Here is a 24,015-nt window from a genome sequence, read left to right on the forward strand (position 1 = left end):
AAACCCTTACATTTTTGGTCAGTTGATTTTTTTTTTAAATTTCTTAATATTTTACTTATTTATTTATTTACTTATTTTTGGCTGCATCGGGTCTTTGTTGCTGTGCGCGGGCTTTCTCTAGTTGTGGCGAGCGGGGGCTACTCTTTGCTGTGGTGCACAGGCTTCTCATTGCAGTGGCTTCTCTTGTTGCGGAGCACGGGCTCTAGGCACATGGGCTCAGTAGTTGTGGCTCGCGGGCTCTAGAGTGCAGGCTCAGTAGTTGTGGCGCACGGGCTTAGTTGCTCCGCGGCATGTGGGATCTTCCTGGACCAGGGCTCGAACCCCTGTCCCCTGCATTGGCAGGCGGATTCTTAACCACCGTGCCGCCAGGGATGTCCCGGTCAGTTGATTTTTGACAAAGGCAATTTGGTGGGGGAAAGGGTAGTCTTTTTCAACAAACAATGCTGGAACAACTGGATAGCTCTATGCAAAAATGATGAATTTAATTCCTTACTTCACAAAGTACCTAGAAATTAACTTAAAATGAATCATAGACTAGATGTAAGAGCTAAAACTGTAAAACTTGTAAAGAAAACATAGCAGTAAATTTTTGTGACCTTGGGTTAGACAGAGTTCTTAGGTAGAATATCAAAAGCACAATCCATAAAAGAAAAAAAAAATACTAAATTGGGCTTAACATTAAAAGCTTTTGTGCTTCAAAAGATACCATTAAGAAGATGAAGAAACAAGCCACAAACTGAGATAAAATATTCACAAATTATATATCTGATAAAGGACTTGTATCCAGAGTGTGTAAAGAACTCTTACAACACAATAATAATAAGACGAGGGCTTCTCTGGTGACGCAGTGGTTGATAATCTGCCTGCCAATGCAGGGGACACGGGTTCGAGCCCTGGTCTGGGAAGATCCCACATGCCACGGAGCAACTAGGCCCGTGAGCCACAACTACTGAGCCTGCGCGTCTGGAGCCTGTGCTCCGCAACGGGAGAGGCCGCGACAGTGAGAGGCCCGCACACCGCGATGAAGAGTGGCCCCCGCTTGCCGCAACTAGAGAAAGCCCTCGCACAGAAACGAAGACCCAACACAGCCAAAAATTAAAAATAAAAAAAAATAAGTAACAAATAAATTTAAAAAAAAATAATAAGACGAATGATACGGTCTAAAAATCGGCAAAAGATTTGTATAAACAGAGCAAAGAAAATAAAAAATGGATAATTATCAGATCCAAAGATGCTTAACACATGAGTCATTAGGCGAATGCAAATTAAAAGCATATTGGAACACCACTTTGACCCACTAGATGGGTTATAACAGAAAAGCCAAACAACACCCAGTGTTGATGAGGATGTAGAAAAACTGGAACTCTCATACACTGCTGGTGGGAACAGAGTAAAATGATGCAGCCACTTTGGAAACTTTGAAAGCCCTCAACCCCAAATTAGCAAACTGAATACAGCAACATAAAAAAAGATTATACACCACGACCCAATGGGATTTTCCCCAGGAATTCAAGGTTGGTGCCACTTTGGCACTTTTTTTAAAAAGTTAAGTATAAACTTTCCACACGGCCTAGCTAGTCCACTTCCTAGGAATCTACCCATGAAAAATGAAAACACATACGTACACTTGGACTTCTATGTGAGTGCTCACAGCAGCATTATTCATAACAGCCTCAAACTGGAAACAATCCAAATGTCCATCAAGTGATGAAGGAATAAACAAAATGTGTCAAACCATACAATGGGATACTAAAAAGAAATGAACTATGGACACTTGCCACAACACAGATGAATCTCAAAAACATGACGCTAACTGAAGAAGCCGGACACAAAGGCCACATATTTTGAGTCTATTTATATGAAATATCCAGAAAAGGCAAACCTATGAAGACACAAAGCTGATCAGTGGTTGCTGGGTCTGGAGGTGGGAGCAGAGATGGACAAGGTATCTTTTTAGGAAATGGCCTAATACTGGATTATGGTGATGCGTGCATAACTCTATCTACTAAAAATCATTGAGTTGCGCACTTAAAATGGGTGGATTTAATGGTATATAAACTATACCTCAATAAAGCTCTTAAAAAATAAAGGGGAAGATGAAAAAGGACACTTCCTCTGGGAAGTCTACCCTGAGTGCTCAACCTGCTCTTTTCCCCAGGAAACCCCACCCCTTATACTCTGCTCTCCATTTTTTGATAGCACTTACCACCTTCTAATAAACTATCACATTTTCTTCTTGTATTTATTTTTTATTGATGAACTCTTTGCTAGAATAGAAGTTCCACGGGGTCAGGAGATTTTAGTCTGTTTTGATTACTGATGAATATTCCCCATGCCTAGGACGGTGCCAGGTGTGCAGAAGGTACATAGATGTATGTTGAAAAACGTAATGAAGGAAGAAGGCTTGATTGGCAGGTTCCTTCTGAAACGGAGAAGGTTCTTCCCCACCATGTCCGCCACCTGCCCTTTGTCTGTAAATAAACTTTAGCCGAAGAAGAATTTTAATCAGAGAAGTGAGAAAATGCGGAAGCAAAGGGAAACAGCCAAACAGGACAAAATAATAATAGTTTAGTCATTAAGCAAAGTTAAGGACCTTTAGTTCCTCCTCAAAGGCTATAGATAATATTCTGAGACATATCCTGTGAGGTGTCTGGTAGATACCGAAATCCTCATCAGGTGGAAGAAGTGAACTACATGATGACCAGGCTGTAGCCATGACATAAGCTGCCACAATTCTGAGAACTGGCCTCAAAGAAATGGGAACAAACCGACCCTGGAACTGAAGACGAATTGTACTGAAGACAGTCAAGATGACACTGATCAGATGACCGCATGACCAATTTCAAGATGACGTCAGAGCTGACTGTGCTGTTTCTAAATGTAACCCCCTCCCCCTGCCTGTAAATGCTGGAAACTCCCCTTTAGAAGCCCTTGCCCACTGATTGACAGGGGGGTGTCCGACCTTTGGACAAGAGTCTGCCCTCTCCCCCAGTTGCCGGCCTCTGGAATAAAGCAAACTTTCCTTTCCACCAATCTTGCCTCTTGAGTATTAGCTTTCAAGCAGCGAGCAGCTGGACACCACTTTTGGTAACACTTATAGCTCTAATATTCTCTAATCAAGGTTTGGTTTTGGGGGAGCTTCTCTTGGTCCTTAGTAGAACTGTTGCCCAGGTCAAGTTGGTATTTGAGGCTGGGGCTGGAGGAGGGACAGGGCAGTCCCAGGTGACCCTTGCTCAAAGCCAGCCATTCTCTGTCTTACAGAGTCAGAAAGGACTAGTTTTCTCTTCCCAGGCATCGTGCAGCCTCCAGTTTATTTCTTTTTTTGACCTCAGTCGACCCATCTGCAAAACAAGTTTTCTTGATCACCTTATTGAACGTGTGTCTTTCTCCGTGTGTAGACGGAGGGGAAGCGAATGGAGGGCGTGTTTGCGGCCAGAGCGTGGCCAGCTCTTCCGGGAGGATGGCTGTGGGACCGCTAGCCTGCTCCCCAGTTTCTTGCCTTCCACCCTGGAGGCTGCAGTGGTGTTCCTGGCACGGGGTGATTTCTCAGCTGCTGACACCTTTCCCGACATATTTACATATGGAAAGTTCTCCCTTCCTACAAACATTTACAAACACCTTGATCGACTTGTGAAAATGTGAAACTCTTTTGGAAGCCAGCCTTCGTGGGCTGTAGGGCTCAGCTATTGATTTTTGCGAGACAGGGGCAGCTGTGTGGGCTTCGGGGTGCCTACGAACCTCCCACTTAGGAAAACCTCCTCCACAGGGACAGAGTAATTTAGAGGCCCAGGGCGACGGGAAAAGAAGCAGCGGGCAGTCCCCTGATGATGAGACTTACTGGGATGGAAAATGGATGCTGCGGGTCCAGGGGCCCTGGCTCCCGTGGCACATCTGGAGAACAGGGCTGCCGGGACAGGTGTTCTGGAGCCTTTGGTTTGACTCTGGGGGCCCGGGCAGTGAGAGGGCTCAGACAGGGCTCCTGGAGCTCCCTGGGGCTGGAAAGAGACTTGTGATCCGAAGGGGAGGAGTCAGGCAGCAGTAACTGTGAACAGAGTTTTGGGAAAGGGGCGGGGCATGACTTAGCAGAAAGGGCAAGGGTTTTCGAGCCAGAAAGACCCGAGTTCAGGTTCTAGCTCTTTTTCTTTGTTGTGGTGTGACCCGGGGCAAGTGAATGGGCCTCTTGGGTGTCAGCCTCCTCATCCGGAAAAGGAGACCTCAGGCCTGCCTGCCAGAGATGGTGAGAAGTTTAAATAAGGTCCCCGTGTGGATGACCGAGCGGGTGAAGATTCCCGAAATGCTCCTCTCTAGCCGGACCTACAGCAAAGGGTTCATCCCAGCACAGCGGCAAAATAACAAAGCTCTGGCCGTTCCCAGTCCCAAGGTGGCTCTGGGCATCCTTCCTCTGCAGAAAACTGCCTGCAGGGAGAGACTGGCTCCCGGCTTCTGCTGGCCGGCATCGCATCCTCTGTCACCGTGGGCTGCTCTGCTGGCCCGGGATGCGGGGGCTCTTGGGAGCGCTCCTGGGAGTCTGCCTTGGGGTTGTGTGACTTCATCTCTAACCTCCCTTGCCCATTGGCTGCTGGGGGAAGGCTTCCATTTAGTGGCATTTTCTTTCTCATTTCATGCTGTAATGGAGAGTCATTGCTAGTTTTAAATCCATAATTTGCCATGAAACCCTCGTCCCTGGCCCAGGCTGAGGTCGGAGCGGAGAAATAGTGGCTATTCTTACCCTTTCAAGGTCCCGCCGTCCACCCCAGCCTCTCGGGCTTTCCCCAGGGCTGGCCTCGGGCAGAGTCCTGGGCGTGACACCTGTGCTGCCCCACAGGTTGGAGCCAGGAGGAGGCCCTTCACTCCTGGGGGACTGGCTGTGTTTGCCCCTCTCTGTTGGCTGTGACTCTTCCCTCTGCTTCATTCCTCCTTAGGGGGAATCAGTGGAGAAGTGGGCCTCGTGCTGGGGGTGTCATGCTTCGCCTACTCCATTCTTTTCTGGGCCTGACAAGGAGCGGGGTCACCAAGATTTGTCTATTTCCCAACAGTTACTATTGTCTTGATTGAGGGTTCTTGTGTCTTTTCACCGTGGGCGCACTGATGAATCTGCCAAGCTCTGAACTTGTGTGGGTGTGTGTGGGTGTGTGTGTGTGCACACCAGTGCATTTGTCCTTGATGCACGGTGTCATTGTGTGTCTGGATGCATAAACAGGGAGCCTGGTAAATGGCCAGTGGCCAGCTGGACTTCCTGACTGAAGACCCAGGGGGGCACCCGGAGAGAGGTGGGCTCTTGCTTGTGCTTTTTCAGGTGGGAGGGATGTTGGAGACCACGTCCAGGCCAGAGGAGGCAGCCCTGTGATGGCAGAGCTGGTGAGGGCCTCCTCAAGGCAGCTGCATGCTGAAAGTTACAGGGAAGTGGCTGGAATTTCATGCGTAGCCATGGAGCGGGGGGTTCCATGCTAAAGGGCTGACACCAGAGGATCAAGGTCCTGACTTCTGCAAATCTCCGTGGTCTGAGCCCACGCTCCCCTTTGCTGAGCATTGGAGCCTGTTCAGCGTCTCCCAGGGTCATGCTTGGTTACAGCAGCGGAAGGACATATTATCCTTGCTCTCAGGAGCAAGGGAAGAAGGACTCAGGGAGCAATGATCCCTAAACCATGATGCAATGAGGGAGAAGCACTGTCAAACTGTGGAGTGGATTTGCATGCCACCTTTCCAGCTCCTGGTTTTCCCAAGGAGGAGGAAAGTGGGTCCCGAGAGGTTAAGTGTCGTGATCCCAGGTGTCACGGCTGCTCAGTGGCAGGACGGGCGATGATGCTCGTTTCCTGCCTTCCAGGCCACAGCCCTTGTCTGGCTTGGACCTGGAGAAGTGGCGGCGCCCTGGACATCGTGGAGGCACCCTCAGGACCGCAGGGCTGCCCTGCACAGCCTAAGCCACTTAATGATGGTGCGGGGCTTGGGGGGGCGGTCAGCAGAGCTAGAAATGGAGTGGTGGGGGGCCAGGAGCAGGAGGCTGAGAGCCTTACGTACAGCAGACCCTGGGCTCCTACAAGCCTCCCTGCCTTCCCCTGTGCTGCTATTGAAAGCAAGAGATGCTGGAACAGGGAGGGGAGGGGCTGGCCCTGGGGTGGTCGTGTGGGTGCTTTGAGCGGTGAGCACTTCCCAGCGTAGTGTCGGGCCTCTGGGCCACCTCGGCAAGGCCACTTGATTGGACCGCTTAGCTCTCCTATCATTGGCTGAGTCTGCTCCAACTGCCCTTGGCGATGGCGGGCGGGGGGGTGGTGGGGGACGTCCGTCCTTGCATCAGGTCTCCTCCTTCTCGGAGAGGCCCCCGCCTACCCGCTGCCACCTACATTCAGGCCAAGAGGGGAAGTGCTGAGCTCGCCTCCATCCCTGATGGGTCCCCATCCCCTCTGGAGCCTTGGGAGTCGCCCAGCATCTGTGAGTCTCCTTCTCCCCCGCGCTTCCCACCATGATGGATGGGCCCTGGCTAGGGAGCAGCGGCCTCTCCTGACATCCTACTGAGGCTGAGATGAAGAACAGGGAGATGGGGGTGGGCAGAGAGGCCATTCCTCTCCACACAACATGGCCGATTAGAGGAACAGTGAGACTGTCGGTGGTGCGGTGCGGACGGTATTAGCTCACAGCAGGAGGGAGGGTCCATCGTGACTCAGCTCCAAAGTCAATGCACCTCCACCCAATGGCTACAGGGACCTCCAGGAATATCCTCCATCTCCCCCAGTCCCCCGTCAACAACGGCTATGGGCAGCCACTCGGGGGTCATATGGCATTGAACCCAAGTGTGGACCTCAGAGACCAGAACCCCACCCTCAGGGAGCTTATAATATAATTTGGGGGCGTCCCTGGTGGCGCAGTGGTTAGGAGTCTGCCTGCCAATGCAGGGGACACAGGTTCGAGCCCTGGTCTGGGAAGATCCCACATGCTGCGGAGCAACTAGGCCCGTGTGCCACAACTACTGAGCCTGCGCTCTAGAGCCTGCAAGCTACAACTACTGAGCTCACGCGCCACACTGAAGTCTGCGTGCCTAGGGCCTGTGCTCCGCAACAAGGGAAGCCACGACAATGAGACGCCCGCGCACCACAAAGAAGAGTAGCCCGCACTCGCCACAACTAGAGAAAGCCCGCACGCAGCAACGACGACCCAACGCAGCCAAAAATTAAAAAAAAAAACAAAAAAACAAACTTTGGAAGAGAGGGACCATTTGTCAGCTCCAGGTAACTCAATGACCCCAAGCCACGCCCACCTCATAAGCTACGCGAGCAGGTGGGCACAGAGTTAAACCAAGAAATCAAAGAGGGGCGAGCTCTGGCCAAAACGAGGCGGGGGAGTGGTGTGTGGAATCTGCTTCTGGCCCAGGGGACCTTGTGGGTGGCCTGGGTCCCTGAGAGGGCAGAGGAGCAGGAAGGGAGAGGAAAGAGCCGGCGGCAGGGGCAGGTGTGCACGGGGTGAGGGGCACAGCGGCTCAGGCACCATCTCCCGTCTGGAACTTTGGGAGATAAGGATGCTTTTTTTTTGCTACTCTCTCCCATCTCTGGCTTGTTCGCTGTCCCAATTTGGGGGTGATTGCAGGGTAATGAATGTGGCAGGAAACAGGCACACAGCAGAAATGTGACACGGCGCCTAAGACCAGGCTGGGCCCCAGGAAAAACACGCTTAATGAGGAGATTAGAAATCAATTCTGCTTGTCTTCCCAGGCACGCGAGCTATGAGAGGCCTGCAGGAATCGTGGATTTCTGCCTTTGTATTGGATGGAAAAGCTTCTCTAGAAAACAGAACCTGATCCCCCAGGAAGGAGGAGTTGCTTGTTGGTGTCTCTTAACGTTGCAGGAATAATAGTAACAACAACAACGAGAGGTGTAATAACAACAGCCAACACTTGCATGTCTTGCTGCATACCAGGCACTGTTGTGAGAAATGCCTTACATGTATTATTTTATGAAATCCTCTCTATACCACTAAGAGGGCAGGTACAACTCTTCCCCCATTTTACACACGAGGAAACGGAGGCACACAGTGGCTGAATAACTGTCCAAGGTCACGCCACAGGTTTCAAGTGCAGGCAAGCTGGCTGTCAGAGTCTGGGCTCTTAACCATGAAGCCGTGTTGCTTCTGTAAACACAGCACAGCACAACACAACTCTCCCATGTATCGAGGGCGTACTGTCTGCCAGGTACGGTTCTCTGTGTAATCCCCCTAGTCAGCCCCACCCCTATCACTACAGTCACCTGATGGACACTTACTGAACCCCCGGTATGTGTCTGAGCTGCGCTGGCGTGAGGGCTGCTCACTGCCTCCTAGACACTCAGTGGGGGAGACAGACGTGTGAACAGTGACTTTCAATGTAATGTGCCGAGCGTTGTGATTGAGGTGGGGATGGACGGCTAAGGAGCACAGAGCGGGATGGTCGGGCCATGTGGGGTTCAGGGAGGGCTTCCTGGAGGAGGTGATATCTAAGATGAATCCTGTTAGGTGAGCAAGAGTTAGCCAAGGGAAGAAAGGTGGGAAGTGCATTCCAGGCAGAAGCACATGTGAGTGGAGGAGAGGAGTGTGGTGAGTGGAGGCCGCTGCGAGCTGGTCATTATCCTGGAGCAGCGGCTGGAGAGCAAGCTGAGGGGAGGCCTCAGAGGGCCTGAGTGCCACGGAGGGAGCTTGGGCTTTGTTCTGTGGAGGTGCTTCCTCACCCGTGAAGAGCCACTCAGACTATCCCCTACTAAAAGTGTGACCGGGTGGCTTTCTCACCACCAGCTTCTGGAAGAATGATTTTAGAAGCCAGTGCTCTTGGGTTCTGTTTCAGCTCTGCCTTCCCTTGTTGTAGGACCTGAGTTATGCACCGTCTCTCTCTGGACCCACCTACCCAGAAGGTTAGGGGACTGGGAATTGGGGGATGCTGCCAGCAGTGTGGACTTAGAGACCTTGCCCTGCAGCTCCCCCTGCTGGAAGAGTTGCAGACAGCGCTTGTGGCTTTGAAAAATGCACAAAGTGAAGACACATTTGGACCTTATTCGTTTGCCCCAAAGTATTTGGGGTTTGACATCATTTTAAAGATGGCTTCTTCATTTAAACTGACTTACTCTCCATCAGAGTTAAATAATTCATGTTGATTTAGGAGCTTTATTTCTTTTTTTTTTTAACATCTTTATCGGAGTATAATCGCTTTACAGTGGTGTGTTGGCTTCTGCTTTATAACAAAGTGAATCAGCTATACGTATACATATGTCCCCATATCTCCTCCCTCTTGCATCTCCTTCCCTCCCTCCCTCTCTATCCCACCCCTCTAGGGGGTCACAAAGCACCGAGCTGATCTCCCTGTGCTATGCGGCTGCTTCCCACTAGCTAGCTATTTTACATTCGGTAGTGTATATATGTCCATGCCACTCTCTCACTTCGTCCCAGCTTACCCTTCCCCCTCCCCATGTCCTCAAGTCCATTCTCTACGTGTGCGTCTTTATTCCTGTCCTGCCCCTAGGTTCTTCAGAACCATATTTTTTTTTTTTTAGATTCCATATATATGTGTTAGCATACGGTATTTGTTTTTCTCTTTCTGACTTACTTCACTCTGTATGACAGACTCTAGGTCCATCCACCTCACTACAAATAACCCAATTTCATTTCTTTTTATGGCTGAGTAATATTCCATTGTATATATTTGCCACGTCTTCTTTATCCATTCATCTGTCGATGGACACTTAAGTTGTAAGAAGCTTTATTTCTAATGGGAGCCACAAGACAGCTGAGTTAATATTAGAATGGACCAGGAAGAAGAGGGAAATAGGATAGGAATACTGGGAAAATCCCCTTCTGAATAATTAACCTGACATCCACTATCCTTTCGCCCCCTCACTTCCAATCCCCCTTACTCTGCTCTGCTTTCTCATTTTCATAGCACTTGTTACCATCTGATATCCTACACAGCTACACAATGTACTTGCTTAATGTTTATTATGTATTGACTGTCTCTCTCTCTCTACTAGAACACGAGCTTCACCGGGGCAGGGGTGCTTTTCTCTCTCATTTACTAATGAATCTCCAGTGCCTGGCACATAATATGTGTCGATCAAATCCTTGGTGCTCGTGTCCTCCTGATCTGGGTCCACCAAATCCCTGCCTTCCCGGTTTTCAGGAAGTTAGAAGGATCACATCATGCAATATCTCCCTTACAGCTCTGGCCCTGGAACCGTTTTGGTATTTTTCAACTCAGGGGTTCTGGCAGGTGGGAGAAGCAGCAGTGTGCATGGGTGTGTAACTTGAAAGTGCATGCCACTTAGTGGCATGTGTGTTAGTTTCATGCTCGCAACAATTCTAGGAGGTTGGTATTTTTATCATCCCCATTTTATAGATGAAGAACCAGAAACTCCATCCATTCATTCAATCACTCATTCGTTCATTCATTCATTCCTTAAAAATCCCCAATGTTACTGAGTATCTACCCTGTACTAAGTACTGGTTATAGAGTTGAACCAGAGGCCCAGAGGGAGCTCTGAGGACCTTGCCCAAGGTCACACAGTGAGTAAGCGGCAGGCAGGTATTCTGGTTCTTGGCCCAGCCTCTTCCCCTTGCACCACAGCTCTGCACACGTGCGGGGGGCCCTGAGCAGCGTCCCGGCAGAGCCGGCTGGGTGTGCATGGAAGCCGGATGTGGAGGAGGGCTCTGGGGCTAAGGTGTACAGCTAGAATCCCAGCGCTGGGCAGGACTTTGAAAGGTCCTTTCTATAGCCTCAAAGTGGGATGTTGCCTAAAATACCCTCATCAGTTACTGTCTATGACTCAGGCACCACATGAATTCGGGTTCCAGTGGGGGATTTTCCTAAAATAGCTGGTAGAGCAAGTTGGGCTCCTTATTGCAGAAGTCGTTGCTTTCTGGGAGCTGGATGGTTCTTCATAGTAATGGGTCATCTTATTTGTCGCCACCTTTATTTTACAGATGAGGACACTGAGACCCATAGAGGCTGGGTAACAAGATCACACAGCTGGTTAATGGCAGGACCGTGACTGTTGCCTCCAAGCCTGTGGCTCTGCCCCTGACACCACGATTCCGGAGGTGTTCTGTGGGGTGGAGGGGCGCCCAGACCTTGCCTTGCTCAGCTTCACAGGATCTGTCCCTTCCCCTTTTCCCTCTCTGTCCCCTGGCTCCTTCCCTCCATCTCCCTGAGGTAGCAAGTGCTCGGCTCGCAGTGGCTCCTTGCCTGATCGCATCTGAGAGCTGGGAACACAAGGCTAATTAATGTGTCTGTGACTCTAGGCTTGGCTGCCGGGCCCGGGTCCCCATGCCCTCCCTGGAGCATGGCAGACTCTGAGCTGGCCCTCTGACTTCTCTAAGCAGGCTGCCGGCAGTTGCATATTTTAACAGTGCACATCTGTTGGCTATATAATCTCTCGTATTTGCCCTTCTCACTTGGTGCTTTGATGGAAGACCCCTGGGGGTCTCCCTCTGTTCCAGCCAAAGTGTTTGCTTTGCAATTTTGCTGGAATACCATCTGATTCCTCTCTTACAACTTCTGCAGGTTCTAATCAGGCTCTTACTTTATTTAATTAAAAATCTATCTCTTACAACTTCTGCAGGTTCTAATCAGGCTCTTACTTTATTTAATTAAAAATCTATCTCGGGCAAATACAGACTAAATTAAGAAAGCTCTCTCTTTCCTGGAACATAGGGAAAGCAGCGTCCCCCTTGGGGATCTGGCTGGGACATTTTTCCAGGCTGAGATGTCATGGCAAAGCAGATGGGATCTTGGCTGGGAAGCTGGCTGCCCAGGGTAGAAAGAGCCCTCTCTCTGCTGGGACAGGAGAAGCCCTGTCTATCCACCACCGTGAATAGACCAGGCTCCCTTTCCAGAAGGCTGGGTCAGCATCTGCCTGTAGGGCCTCCCTCCAGGGCAGTAGGTGGGGCTGTATACCATGGAGAAGCTCAGCTAGAGTCCTGCAGGGCCAGGTCAGGGCTGGGACCCACAGGACCACTCAGGGGTAGGGACTTAGGGTAGCCTTGAGGAGTCAGGGGGGAATGTAGCAGAGCCTGGGGAAGCTTGAGAAGTGATTTTTGTGGAGTCCTTATGAAAGTCCTATGGACAAATGCCAGCTCAGTCTCCCTTTCTGGCCTCAGGAATTCTACCCAGGCCGTCCTGCTAGGGTATCCTGGAAACTCTGCCTTCCCCCTCTTCAACTGATCTCCAGACTTGTGAAACATTTCCCATCCCAAACTGCCAGAAGCCAGTGCCAGGTCAGGCCTCTGGAGAAGGAGACGGGGGAGTGAATGCCTTTTAGATGTGACCCAAGACAAAATTAAGTCTGTTCAGATCAGATCCAGAGGCCTTGCTCTCAGAAGCCTGGCTCTTAACCAGCCAGACAAAGGCAATCCTCCTGGCATTTAGGGATGTGGAGACCGGGCAGAGAGCACCTTTTGCTTCTCTGAGCCTCAGACCCTCATTTGGGGCCACAATCCCCATCCCACAGGCCGGCATCGGAACAGGCGAGGTAACATAAGTGGTTTGGAGTTGGAAAATCTGGGGTCTATTTTGAGGGCTAAATAAGCTGTGTGACCTCCCATGAGAGCCTTTGCCTCTCTGAGCCTCAACTTCCTTATCTGTAAAACTTTTGGGATAATGTGGACTTTGTCACCTAACTGAGACAGTAGAGAGGAAAGGAGGCTGTGACTGGCTGGGTATGACCAGGTTGAAGCTCTGATACCAGGACGTGAACTTAAGAACCAGAGGAGTCTCCATCTGTTTTCGGTCCTGCGTGAAGTCAGGAGTGGGCGCTGCTCAGGTTCCTCTCATTTTAGCATCTCTGGGACCCCCTAGAAGGGGTACAAGGGCAGGGGCGGTGCTAAATAACCTCTGGAGATGAAGATCCTACAATTCCGCTTAGCAAATCTATATGGCCCTTTGCAATCCTTAAAGATCAGAAAATATATTAGGCACTAAATCCTCCCCTCTCCTCCCTCAATCCCCACAGAGATTATAGACCGGGTCCCATTTTAGCCACATCTCAGGAGAGATGAAGGTGGCAGCCTCCCCTTCTAACCCAGGAGGCCCACTTCCTGGTCAATCCCAACTTACTGACCCTCCAGAGCAGGTTTATTTTTCTCATTCCTTCCATCGCAGGTGGGGGGAAACTCAGAGGTGGAAGGGGGTTTCTGAGGTTGGCCCCCAGTTCCTCCTTCCCGTCTCAAGAAGCCAAGCTCCGAGCTGGGTAAGTGGTCCTCCAGGGTCAGTCTGCTGTTGTGCTTGAGACAGTCTACCCCGTGTGCTGGCCGTGTAGATCTGAAGATAACCTGACACCCTCGTAAATACTTCATCTCTGAGCAGCCGGTGGCAAGGAGGCAGCGCCCCAGCTGCTGACCCTGTTGTCAAACTTCGCACCGGCTGCAGGAGGCGAGGGTGGGAGGGACTTCCCTCTTCTGGCTGCCTGTGTCCCATCCCCCACGCGTGCCCTTTGCTTCTCTGAGCCTCAGACCCTCAGCCGGGGCCACAATCCCCGCCCCGCAGGCCAGCGTCGGAGCAGGCGCGGTAACATGAGTGGAGGTGCTGAGAGGGCTGCTGTATAGCGCTTTGCGAACGTGAGCTATTATTACTTATGTGCCGGCGTAGCTCCCCGAGGGCCTGGCTCCTGGCTAACATCCGGCCGGAGGAGGCGGCTGACAGGGGCTGAACTCTAAGCTGGGACGAGGCAGCGGGAGGGGGAGACGAGCCCGTCCCCTGGTCTCCGGCAGGTGTGCCCGAGTCAAGGAGTGGGGACCCCTTCAGGAGGATGTCCCAGGGATGCTGGGCTCCTGGGAAGCCACGATGGAGAACGACCGAGGGGTAAAGGTGTGATTGAGCATAAGAACCTGAAATGACTTTTCCTGGGGATGACGTAGCCAGCCCGGTCCTCCACCTGAGAGCCGGGATTCCCAGGGAGCAGCAAAGGGGGCAAGGAGCAGGGTCAGGGTGGTCCCTGTGGATGCTGAAATCATGGAGAGAACTGAGCTCCATGCTGAGTCTGACAGGGGAGGGGGTTAGATGGGGCTTTGTCAGCACCAGGGGAGGGCAATTCAGAAAGAAGGGACTCGAGGATGTGTCCCCTTCTTCTGTGGATCTCCATCACCGAGCACAGGACCTCACCTGGATCACGTGTGCAGAACATGCTTCCTGATTCAATAAATAAGCACCCAGGAGCCCCTTTTAACTCCCTAAGTGGCAGTCAAACACACTGGGGTTGGGCAACGTCAGAGGTCAGCTGGTGCTGGCCTTCTGATGTCCAGGGCAGGAACTTTCATTTTCCCCCTTTGGGTGGGGAGGGACTGACACAGTGGGGCAGCAGTGGTCAGAGCCCTGTGGGACAATGCCGGGGGGCTTTGTCCAGTGGGGAGGCCCCTCCAGTCTGTCCCCTGGCTTCTGGAGCTGAGCCCAGGGTGCTTCCCACAGCATCCTCAGCCCAGCGTACGGACGGTTCTTACCTAGGACGGTGAGGCGTGCGGGGCGGGACCGGATGGCGGCCTGGATGGCCTGGCACTCGTACACGGCATCGTCTTGCAGCTCTGCCCGCAGGATCTTCAGGTGATGTTCCCCTGACAGGTGGTTCCCTACCACCAGGTACTGTGGGTAACCTGTGGAGACGGCAGGCATATCAGGAGGGCTGGGGTGGGGGTGGAGGAGCCGGGCATGACAGACAGGCACAGCGGGGGACCGGGGGGACACCCGAGCCGGGGCTGGTCTTAGGGGCTGGCAGAGCAGGAGGTGACTGCACAGGGCCCTGATCTCAGTATAAGGAGCACAAAAGAGAGTTTCCCAGGGGGCTGGGGCAGCGCGTGTGTGTGTGTGTGTGTGTGTGTGTGTGTGTGTGTGTGTGTACGTGTACAAGGGTACTGTAGGTTTTAAGTTTAGGAATGTTGGGGAAGCTATTATTAGAGCGGGAAGGAGAGAGCAGAGATAGGGGTGCTAAGTGTGGACAGACACAGCGGGGCTGTCACCCTGGAAAGCAGCGCGCTTGGCACTGTGGTTTGCAAAGCAGACATGCATTCTAATAAGGAGACACACAGAGAGACAGAGAGACCCAGGCTGAGATGTACAAACCGAGAAGACAGAGTCAGAAGGAGAGAGAAGAAGGAAAAAAAAAACTTGGAAAAGGATCAAGAGTCACTTTGGGGAAAACTTTAGTTTCAGGATGGATAGGAAGTAGAAACCGAGGCCCACCCACCAGTTCCCAGGAACTTCTGGTCACTTGGAACTGTAAGTGGCTCTTTTCTGGTCATTCCTACTACGACCCCCTGAACCCCAGGGCCTGATTAAACACTTAGGAGGCACTCGGGATACTTAAAAATTTGGGGCCTCTTACACCATGGGCAAGGAATAACAGATAAATAAAAGCTTGAGAATGATAAATCATTAAGCAGCTTTCCTGATGCTCTGCGGGTTGAATACAAATGCCAACATGAGTCGTGGCTGCCAGGATGGGCAGAGCCTCTCTCTCCCGGGTCTTGGACCCTCGACCTCCTTAGTTTCTCCCAGCAGGATCTGTTTTCCATCAGTCCTCTTCCCAGAGCTCTGCTTTCCCCCCCACCAGTGCCTTACAGGGTCCCTCCTCCCCTCAGAGGCCCATCCACCCTCCAGCAGCCCCACACTGCTCCTCTTTCTGAAGGGCCTTCGCTAGGACAGAGTGAGTTCTCAGAAACGTGCAATAGGAGGAGGGAATTGGGCACATTTGGCCTTTTAAAGAGAAGACTAGTGCTTAAGAGACAGAAGCAGAGACATGCCATAGCTCTCTTCAAATATTTCCAAGTCTCTTAGTGGGGGTTAGATGTGTTCATGTAGCTCCCAAGGACGGCATTAGGACCAAGGGTCAGAATGAACATGGGGAAATACTTTAGAATATTGTTAACAATTTACTGGTGTCCCACAAAGATCTGGGCTGCCAGAGGTGGTAGTGAGGTCCCCGTCACTGGCTGTATTCAAGCATACATGGGATGATCGCATGTCAGGAACACTGCAGAGGAGACTTCTACTCTGGATGAAGTGTTGGCGCTCTTAGGCCCCTTTTACCCCCCATAACCTAAGGGTCTTCCAGAGGTGGGGCAGGGCTCCCTGGGGGTGGGCTGTTAAGCAGCACCCATTTCTGGTCAGTGGAGGTAGCTGTGATCCTCCACCAGACTCCCCAGTATGCTTTTGGGGTGCATCCTGTGTGGCTGAGCCTTTCAGGCTCACGTTTTCACGACTAGCATTGTCCCCATCATGCCATCAAGTGGTCCTGCCCTGCACAGCTGTTCAGGCCTGGCCGGAGATGCTACAAGGCCATCAGCTGTACCCCCAAGAGCCCGGCCGCCCCCCTGCCCGCCCTTCCTGCCCTCTGCTGGGCTTTGGGAAGGAGCCCGGCTAAGTTAAGTTGGCTCTCCCTGGGGCCGGGTGAGGGGCTGGAAGTGGGTGCTAGTTCAGCTGTCACCCTGCTGCAGCTGTCCTCAGTGTAGCTGGCGCACTGCCCCTAGCCCCTCCAGCCCAGCCTCTGGATCCCACTGTCCTGTGATTAGCCCCTGGTCTCCTGCAGGCATCTTGGCCGGAGCTTGTGTTTTTGTTGACTTGCAAGCCGTCAACAGCAGGCTTCCGCTCTCATAAGCTGCTGAAAACATCAGTGATGGGTTTGTTTGTATTTGCATAATTAGGCAGTGAGCCGTGATGCTATCCCAAGGACTGACAGCATCTTTGGAAAGCACAGGCCCAGAAGCACAGATTCTGGGGAAGTTCTAGCTCCTTCCACAGCATCAATGCTCTCTCTTGCTACTCCCAGGGGAGGCAAAGTTACTGGGAGTCTGGGCTCTACAGACAAATTGCCTGGGTTCCAATGTCAGCTCTATCACTGCCTAGCTCTGTTGTCTTGGGTCAGTTACTTTAACTTCTTTGCCTTTCCATTTCCTTGTCAGTAAAGTGGGGACAATGCTAGTACCTCACAGAGTTACGGTGAAGATCAGACAGGATAATCTATGTAAAGTGCCTGGCATTCAGTAAGTAGTCTATAAATGCTAGTTTAAATGAACATAACAATGACATAGGGTAGCCAAAGAGGTCCCTGTTTTGAGGAGGGAGAGCAGACAGGGTATAAGGGCTTTTGGGGTTACAAGCCAGGGTCCCATGCACTGGGATTGGGTATTTGTTTGAATCAATTTCTTTCTCAGCTGTGATTCTATTTACCTGCCAAACAAAGGGGAAAAGCCTTCTTTTTCTACCCGTGGATGATTGTAGATTTATGAGATAATGTCTGAGAAGTATTTGAGCTTCTTAGAAGAAAAATGTTCCATCAGTATGAGGGAATGTATTTATAAATCACTTCCTTCGACTGTTTTTTTCCAGCTTTGGTGACCAGAAAGATAGTAAGGTCTTCAGTTAAGGCATCATTTCTGGTAGACTGGATGGGGCTACACATTTAAAATAGAAGAGGGCAGAGCTGTAGCAGGCTGAAACCCCATAACACGGGCCCCAGTTCCCCCACAGTGTTAGGTGCTCGGCAAATACTTCCTGAACTGAATTGAGATCTATTACACTCACATTCTTATCAGGCAAGCAAACAGTGTTTATTGAGCATATATTTGTCATTATTGTCATGATGCTATTTTGGGACAAGTGATCAAATACAGAGAAAACACGTTACCAAGAGTTTGAGTTTATTGGCTCTGCAAGGAGAGGGCTGACCTTCTTTCTATCAATGGAGTCAAGTTGGAGAGGAAACGGACCCCAGTTCATCAGATCCCATTGCCCTCCAGCACTTAGCAGGACCCAATGCTGGATCCCAGAAAGCCATTCATGGAAGTGGATGCCAGAGGGTCAATTATCCATGCAGCGATGACCACTCTATGAACCCTCCATGGTGACCTGGGGCTTCCTCTTCACCCACCCAACAAGTCCCCAGTCCCTGATGGAAGCTGAAAACCACTGACCAGGAACCCAGAGAGCTTCCTTAACCAGCAGCAGTGCTGGGCCAGCTCAGAGCCTCGTGGAGCGTGAAGGACTCGGTTTGGGAAGATCGTATTATTCCCCCAGTTCCTCTGGGGTAAGGGGGTTCAGAGTCCCTGAAATTGGCTGGTTCCCACAATAGTTAAATTTTATGGCAGCACAGTATATTTTGGAGATGTGATTGTGTATTTTATCCATGCTCAGCTGGGCTGCAGCACTCAAACCCTGTGATGCTATTGACCATTGCTATAATGTTTCAATACACATTTCTGGCAAGACATAACTCACATTTTAAAATATTAATTTCCCAACCATCATGTTCCTGAGTGCACTTCGATTTTTATTTTCCTGCAGCTGAACACCATGAGAGAGGCAAAGCTACTTCTCCGTTGAATACATATTTTTCTCTCCTTCTCCACCCCCAGACACTCCCCAACCACAGGGATACCCACATTCTTCGTTCTGCATTTTGCGGTTTATGCTAAGTTAGCAAACAGCCACATGCCTACCCTCCTCAGGGGAGAATAATAATGGCTGATGGGTGAGTGACCAGGAGGATGATTTCATTCTTTTTTCTCCCAGGGGAGAGGATGGATTGGAAAAACGTCTGTATGGGCTTAAGGGTTGACATTTACAATAGTTAACAGGTGATGGGGCGTGGGCACCAACTAGGCAGCACAGACGCCAGCCATCAACAGCCATGGGAGCCCACCAGCGCATCTTTGCTGAATGCCAGCCTGGGTGGTGGGCTGAACGAGGCTTGGAATTTATTTTAAACACTTGTTTTCTTTTCTCCCCATCACATGGCGACCCCTAAACCCAACCAGGTTTCTTCGCGTTTTCAATCTACTTGGCTCCCTTTAATGGATGGAAGGAGGGAAGAACAAGGTTGTGACTTAAGTGGGGAATACGTTTTGGACCAAGGAAAAGGAACACTTTACTTCTGGAAAACTGACTTTATGTGAATCATGTTTGACTTTGGAATGGACCCTCCAGGGCAACACTGTGTTAAGTTTAGGACTGACCGCCAGAATTGAGGGTTTACTCGTAATTCATCACCAGAAGTCAGAGGGGCCCTCAAAGTCCTATGCATCCTGGACCCAGGGCCTGCCTCGCCTGCCTCTGCCCCTGGGATCTGCAATGAAAGCTGAGATTTAATCCCCAAATGCCTAGGAAGATGGGGTTCCCTAGGAGGGGGGGTGGGTGGGTAGGGCAGGGGTGGGTTCTAAGGCCTTCTTGGGGAGGTCCGGGGGTACTCACTTGAGAGGTCCCTGCCCACGCCCAGAGCCAAGCCGTCTTTGATCCACAGAACGAAGCCATCGTATTCAGGGATGGCGCATAGCAGTGTCACTGGCTGCCCCGACACCACAGCCTGGTCCTGGGGCTGCTGGCTGAAGGAGTACACTTGACCTAGGAAGGAAACAAGTGCAACGGTCAGTTACTTGCCGGAAGGGCTTCTCCTCGAGCTATGGAAGCAGAGCCCAGGCTGCCCTGGGGGACGAGGACCCCCAGAGCGCCTCCCTACCTGCCTGGGGCCCAGCAGCGGCTTCTTCGCTGCCCCCAGCTCCATCCCCTGCTTGCAGGAGCTGGCCCCGGCTGCAGGCTCCCTGCCCATCAATCCCCAGCGCACTCACGCTGTGGTCCAGCCATCCTCCAGCCCCCAAAACGGGCCACGCGCTGCTGCACTTGGCACGTGTTATTCCTCTTTCCCTTTAACGCCACTTCCTGGCGCCTACTTCCACAAGGGGGCAGAGGCAGGAGAGAGACCCCCAGTTGGAAGCACTCTGGGGGGGGCGGGGTGTGCTTCAAGAGGGCAACAGGCATAGGGCGTGGTGTGCTTTGGTTAAACCTGAGAATCCAAGAAATATCAATAATATCATCGTTTTAGTGGCTCCCAGGATGGGACTAGGGCCAAATTTGGTGGGATGAGGGGTGGTGTAGTGTAAGGGATGGTGGGGTTGAGTGAGCAGGTAATCGTCTCCTGTCCCTTTCTTTTCTGCAGCAGACCCTGCACCAGCCTCTCTGTCACTGGGAGCAAATCATCAGTGTGAACCCACACCTGCCCATACACACCTCCCTGAACCATCTAAGGTAGGCAGTTCATATTTTATTAAACAAAGACATCCACATTGGGTACAATATGCCAGGCATTGTTCCGAGATTTAAAAATATTAGCCTGTTAATATTTTCATCCTCATAACAATCTATGAGGCAGGTACTATTTTTATCCCCATTTTTCAGATGAGGAAATGAGGCCCTAGGAGGTAAAAAAATAGTAACAGGAGCTGCGCATGTTAATGACTCACCACGTGCCCTGTGGGCCTTCTCTGTGGCTGTCACATCCCCACAACACTTGTGTGGAGCCTTATTAACCCCTTTTCACAGGGACTCAGCACACTGAGCTTTAGAGGTTAACTAAATTGTCCAGGGAGCATCTAGCGGCAGGACCAGGGCAGCGAATCCAAGACTTTCTGGCTCTAAGGACCATGTTCTCATCTACTGCATGCAGGTCCCTACGCCTCATCCTGGAGGGATTGCTGAAGAAGGGGGGTGATGTGACCCATGTTCCCTGGGAGGCCACAGCTGAATGGACAACAGGACATGGGACATTGACGTCCACTGAGCTCCCGGCCCACAGTGCCATCTGTGCTTCCCATGCTGTCCCTCCTGTAACCGTGTAATTACACTTCAGAGCAGGACTATTCCCATTTTATAGCAAAGACACCCAGATCAGAGAGGCAAAGTAACCTGCCCAAGGTCACACAGCTAATGAGTGGGGTTTGACCTGGGGTTCATGACGTCTAAGCCTGTATTCTTTCCTACCCCCTGCTCTGCAGATGCAGATACACAGCCGAGGAAAACAGGACCTGGTGGGTAGGCTGCCCTTCTACCTGGAGAGAGTCAGAGGCGGCCACAGAGGTCCTGGACACCGGCTGCTGTCCACCTTGGGGGCACAGAGCCCCAGGCTTGGACCACGGTTAGGGCCAAGCTGTCAGCAGCAGATGGCCCTAAGAAGGGAGCCACTGGCGTGTCGCTCCGAGGGGTGCTGAGGATGGCAGTGGAGGAGAGACAGAGGTCCACACTGGAGAGTTTGTGGCAGGCGGGAAGGTAGCTGAGTTTTCAACCTGATGAGATCTCGGCTGGGTCTCTGAGGAATCTCATTAAAAATCAAATCGGCCCTGAATTGTGAGAGTAACACTTTTTGTTCTGATTTGAGCTTTATAAATTAGATTTCATAGGACATTATCATCAGCTATGTGTGGTGGGGTGGTTTTTTGTTTTTTTTTTTCTTCCTTTCTGTCTCTTCAAGTTCCCTGTTGTAATTAGACTGTTTCTGGCACCAAAACAAGAGAGAGAAGGAGGGAAGAGATGAGAGGAGAAAGGGAGGGAGAGACCGGAGAAGGAGCGAGTGAGGGAGGGGAGTGAGGAGAGCAGGAGGGGAGAGGAGGAGAGAGATGGAGAGAAGGCAGCAGGGAGAAGAGGAGGAGAAAGAGGGGCGGGAGAGGCTGGGATGCAGAGAGGACAAGTGCGTGGGAGAGTGGTCCTCTCCCAGGCTCCTTCTCCAGGCCCTCATGATGATTTCACAGCGCATTCTTCTATCTCAGCACCTTCCTTGCAAGGACAGTGTCAAGACAGCAGCAATAGCTGCCAAAGAGTGTGTGATCAGAGAGAAGTATCGGGTTGTCAGCTGAGAGCTGGGGGGTTGGGGTGAGCTGGCCCTCAGCAGTAGAGCCTGAGCCCCCAGAATGCCCACGAAGAGGGAGGCCTGCGGTGGGAACTGGCCTGGTCTCCCCCGCACCCAATCCCGCTTCCTCTTGGTGTTGGTGAGGGTGCCCGGAGAGCTGGAGTGCAGGAAGCATCCCCAGGCCAAGATGCGGGCAGGGGCGAGGGTGAGAAGCCCAAGGGGGACGGGTGTGGCAGTGCCCCAGGGAGAAGAGGGGCTGTCACCATGGAAACCGGGCTCTGGAGGGGCTGGGAGGAGAGGGTGTCAGAAGCAGGCGTGGACATTGCGCGTTCACGATTTCACCTTGGAGGCTGCCTCGGAGCCAGGAGTTGGGGTAGGGGCCGCCGGAAGGGAGCCTGAGGGGCAGGGAAGTAGCAGCAGGCCTCGAGGGGACCAGAGTCTCCCGACCCATCCTAGCAGTCTTCAGAGAGAGTTTTCGGCTTTCACATTTTGTTTGTTTGGATACCCTTGGCTTTTCTATGGAAAGAATGTTCCTGGAGGGATACAGGTACACAGGATAGTCTCAAAAAGCTGCCCTAAAGGACATAATTGGCAAATTATTTGGGGGGAGGGTGTAGTTAGTGCTCTGATGATTTTTTTTTCTTTTTTGGCCGCACCTGGCGGCATGCGGAATCTTAGTTCCCCAACAGGGATTGAACCTGTACCCCCTGCAGGGGAAGCATGGAGTCCTAACCACTGGGCCACCAGGGAAGTCCCCAGCATACTTTTAATTTTTGTGCATTAAATACAAGCCACTAAGAACACTTTTTTGAATCAATGAGATGCTTTCTCAAGCAGAACCTAAGTCAGGTGTCACTTCTAGAGGAGATGAAGGTTGCAGTGAGAGAGGATGGAGAGGAGGTGGAGGAATGGCCTAGTGGGACAGGCCCTGAGCCCTCCTCTTTAGGCTCAGGTGCCCTTGGGGATGTGGCGTGCAACCACAGGGGCAGGTTCTTGTCCAAAGAATCTCCTCACCGATTCCCTCACTTCCTGCTTTCCAGTCCAGAGAGGTGAAAGGCAAATGATCATTTTCTATAACCTCCTGGGCAGTATATTGCGTAGCCAGGAAGCCCCTTGAGAACCTTTGTTTATTCAGCACACACTTATTGAGACCTGCCAGGAGGCAGAAACTGCATTGTCTGGTGAGAAGTGGGTGAATGCGACCTGGTCCATCCCTCCAGGTGATCACGTCTGGGCTCCCCACATCTGGCAGCTCTGATCTGAGCGTAGTGTGTGCTGCCTCAGCCAGTGTCCTGCTCTCATTGTGACTCAACACCATCCCAGGTTTCTGCTTCAGTTTCCCATTTTCTCCAAAGATGTTCTCCTGGTGTGAAGCCTGGCAGCCCGTGTGACCTCCCTTCTCATGCTTTATTTTTGTTTATTTATTTATTTTTATTGAAGTATAGTTGATTTACAATGTTGTGTTAGTTTCAGGTGTACAGCAAAGTGATTCAGTTTTATATATATTTATATATTGTTTTCCAGATTCTTTTCTATTATAGGTTATAACAAGATATTGAATATAGTTCCCTGTGCTATGTAGTAGGTCCTTGTTGTTTATCTATTTTATTTTTAGTGTTTATCTACTTTATATTTAGTGTTTATCTACTTTATATTTAGTGGTGTGTATATGTTAATCCCAAACTCCTAATTTATTGCTCTCCCCCCTTCCCCTTTGGTAACCTCAAGTTTGTTTTCTATGTCTGTGGGTCTGTTTCTGTTTAGTAAATAAGTTCATTTGTATCATGTTTTTTTTAGATTCCACATATAAGCGATATCACTTGATATTTGTCTTTCTCTGTCTGACTTACTTCACTTAGTATGATAATCTCTTAAGTCCATCCATGTTGCTGCAAATGGCATTATTTCACTCTTTTTTTATGGCTGAATAGTATTCCATGGTACATGTACCTGTCACCATCACCGAGTCTGGCCCAGCCTCCCCCCTTCATATCTCTCAGATCCACCCTTTCCTCTCCATTCCTGCAGCTACCATCCAAGCCCAGGCCCTCATCATCTCAACTGGGGTTCTTTCAACAGACTATGAATCCTTTTAAGTACTGCGCTGAATTTTTCTTCCTAAATCACCACTATCTCATGTTCTCTCCCTTTACAGGGGGTGTGGCTCTCCGCTGTCTGCAGGAGGGTTCCTGACCTTCCAGCCTGCATTACAAGCGTCTCCACAATCCACCCCGCCCTGCTCAGCAGTGGCAACCCTGGGCTGGCTCTCCACTGAGGTTCCCGGCCCCAGTCCTCACTGCTTCACCCTCCTGGAACTCGCCCCTCTTTCAGGCCCCCCGACCAGCTCTGCCCGTCATTGAAGGCTGAGTGCTCAGCCCATGACCTTCGCTTGTACCTCTAGAGCTCCCGT

The 24,015-nt window shown here is 51.2% G+C and overlaps 1 protein-coding gene across 2 annotated transcripts in view; it reads right to left on the bottom strand.

Annotated features, from left to right (window-relative positions):
* Positions 1–24,015, bottom strand: part of KIRREL3 (kirre like nephrin family adhesion molecule 3) — a 555,134-nt gene that overhangs the window by 72,341 nt on the left and 458,778 nt on the right. For both annotated transcript variants that reach the window (XM_007183376.2, XM_007183375.2), the window contains exons 3-4: positions 19,181–19,330; positions 14,440–14,589 (exon numbers count right to left, since the gene is read on the bottom strand). In XM_007183376.2, coding sequence (XP_007183438.2) covers positions 14,440–14,589; positions 19,181–19,330 — 300 coding nt within the window. The remainder of the gene's footprint in view (positions 1–14,439; positions 14,590–19,180; positions 19,331–24,015) is intronic.

This window comes from Balaenoptera acutorostrata, chromosome 9 (genome assembly GCF_949987535.1).
Source record: "Balaenoptera acutorostrata chromosome 9, mBalAcu1.1, whole genome shotgun sequence".
NCBI lineage: Eukaryota > Metazoa > Chordata > Mammalia > Artiodactyla > Balaenopteridae > Balaenoptera > Balaenoptera acutorostrata.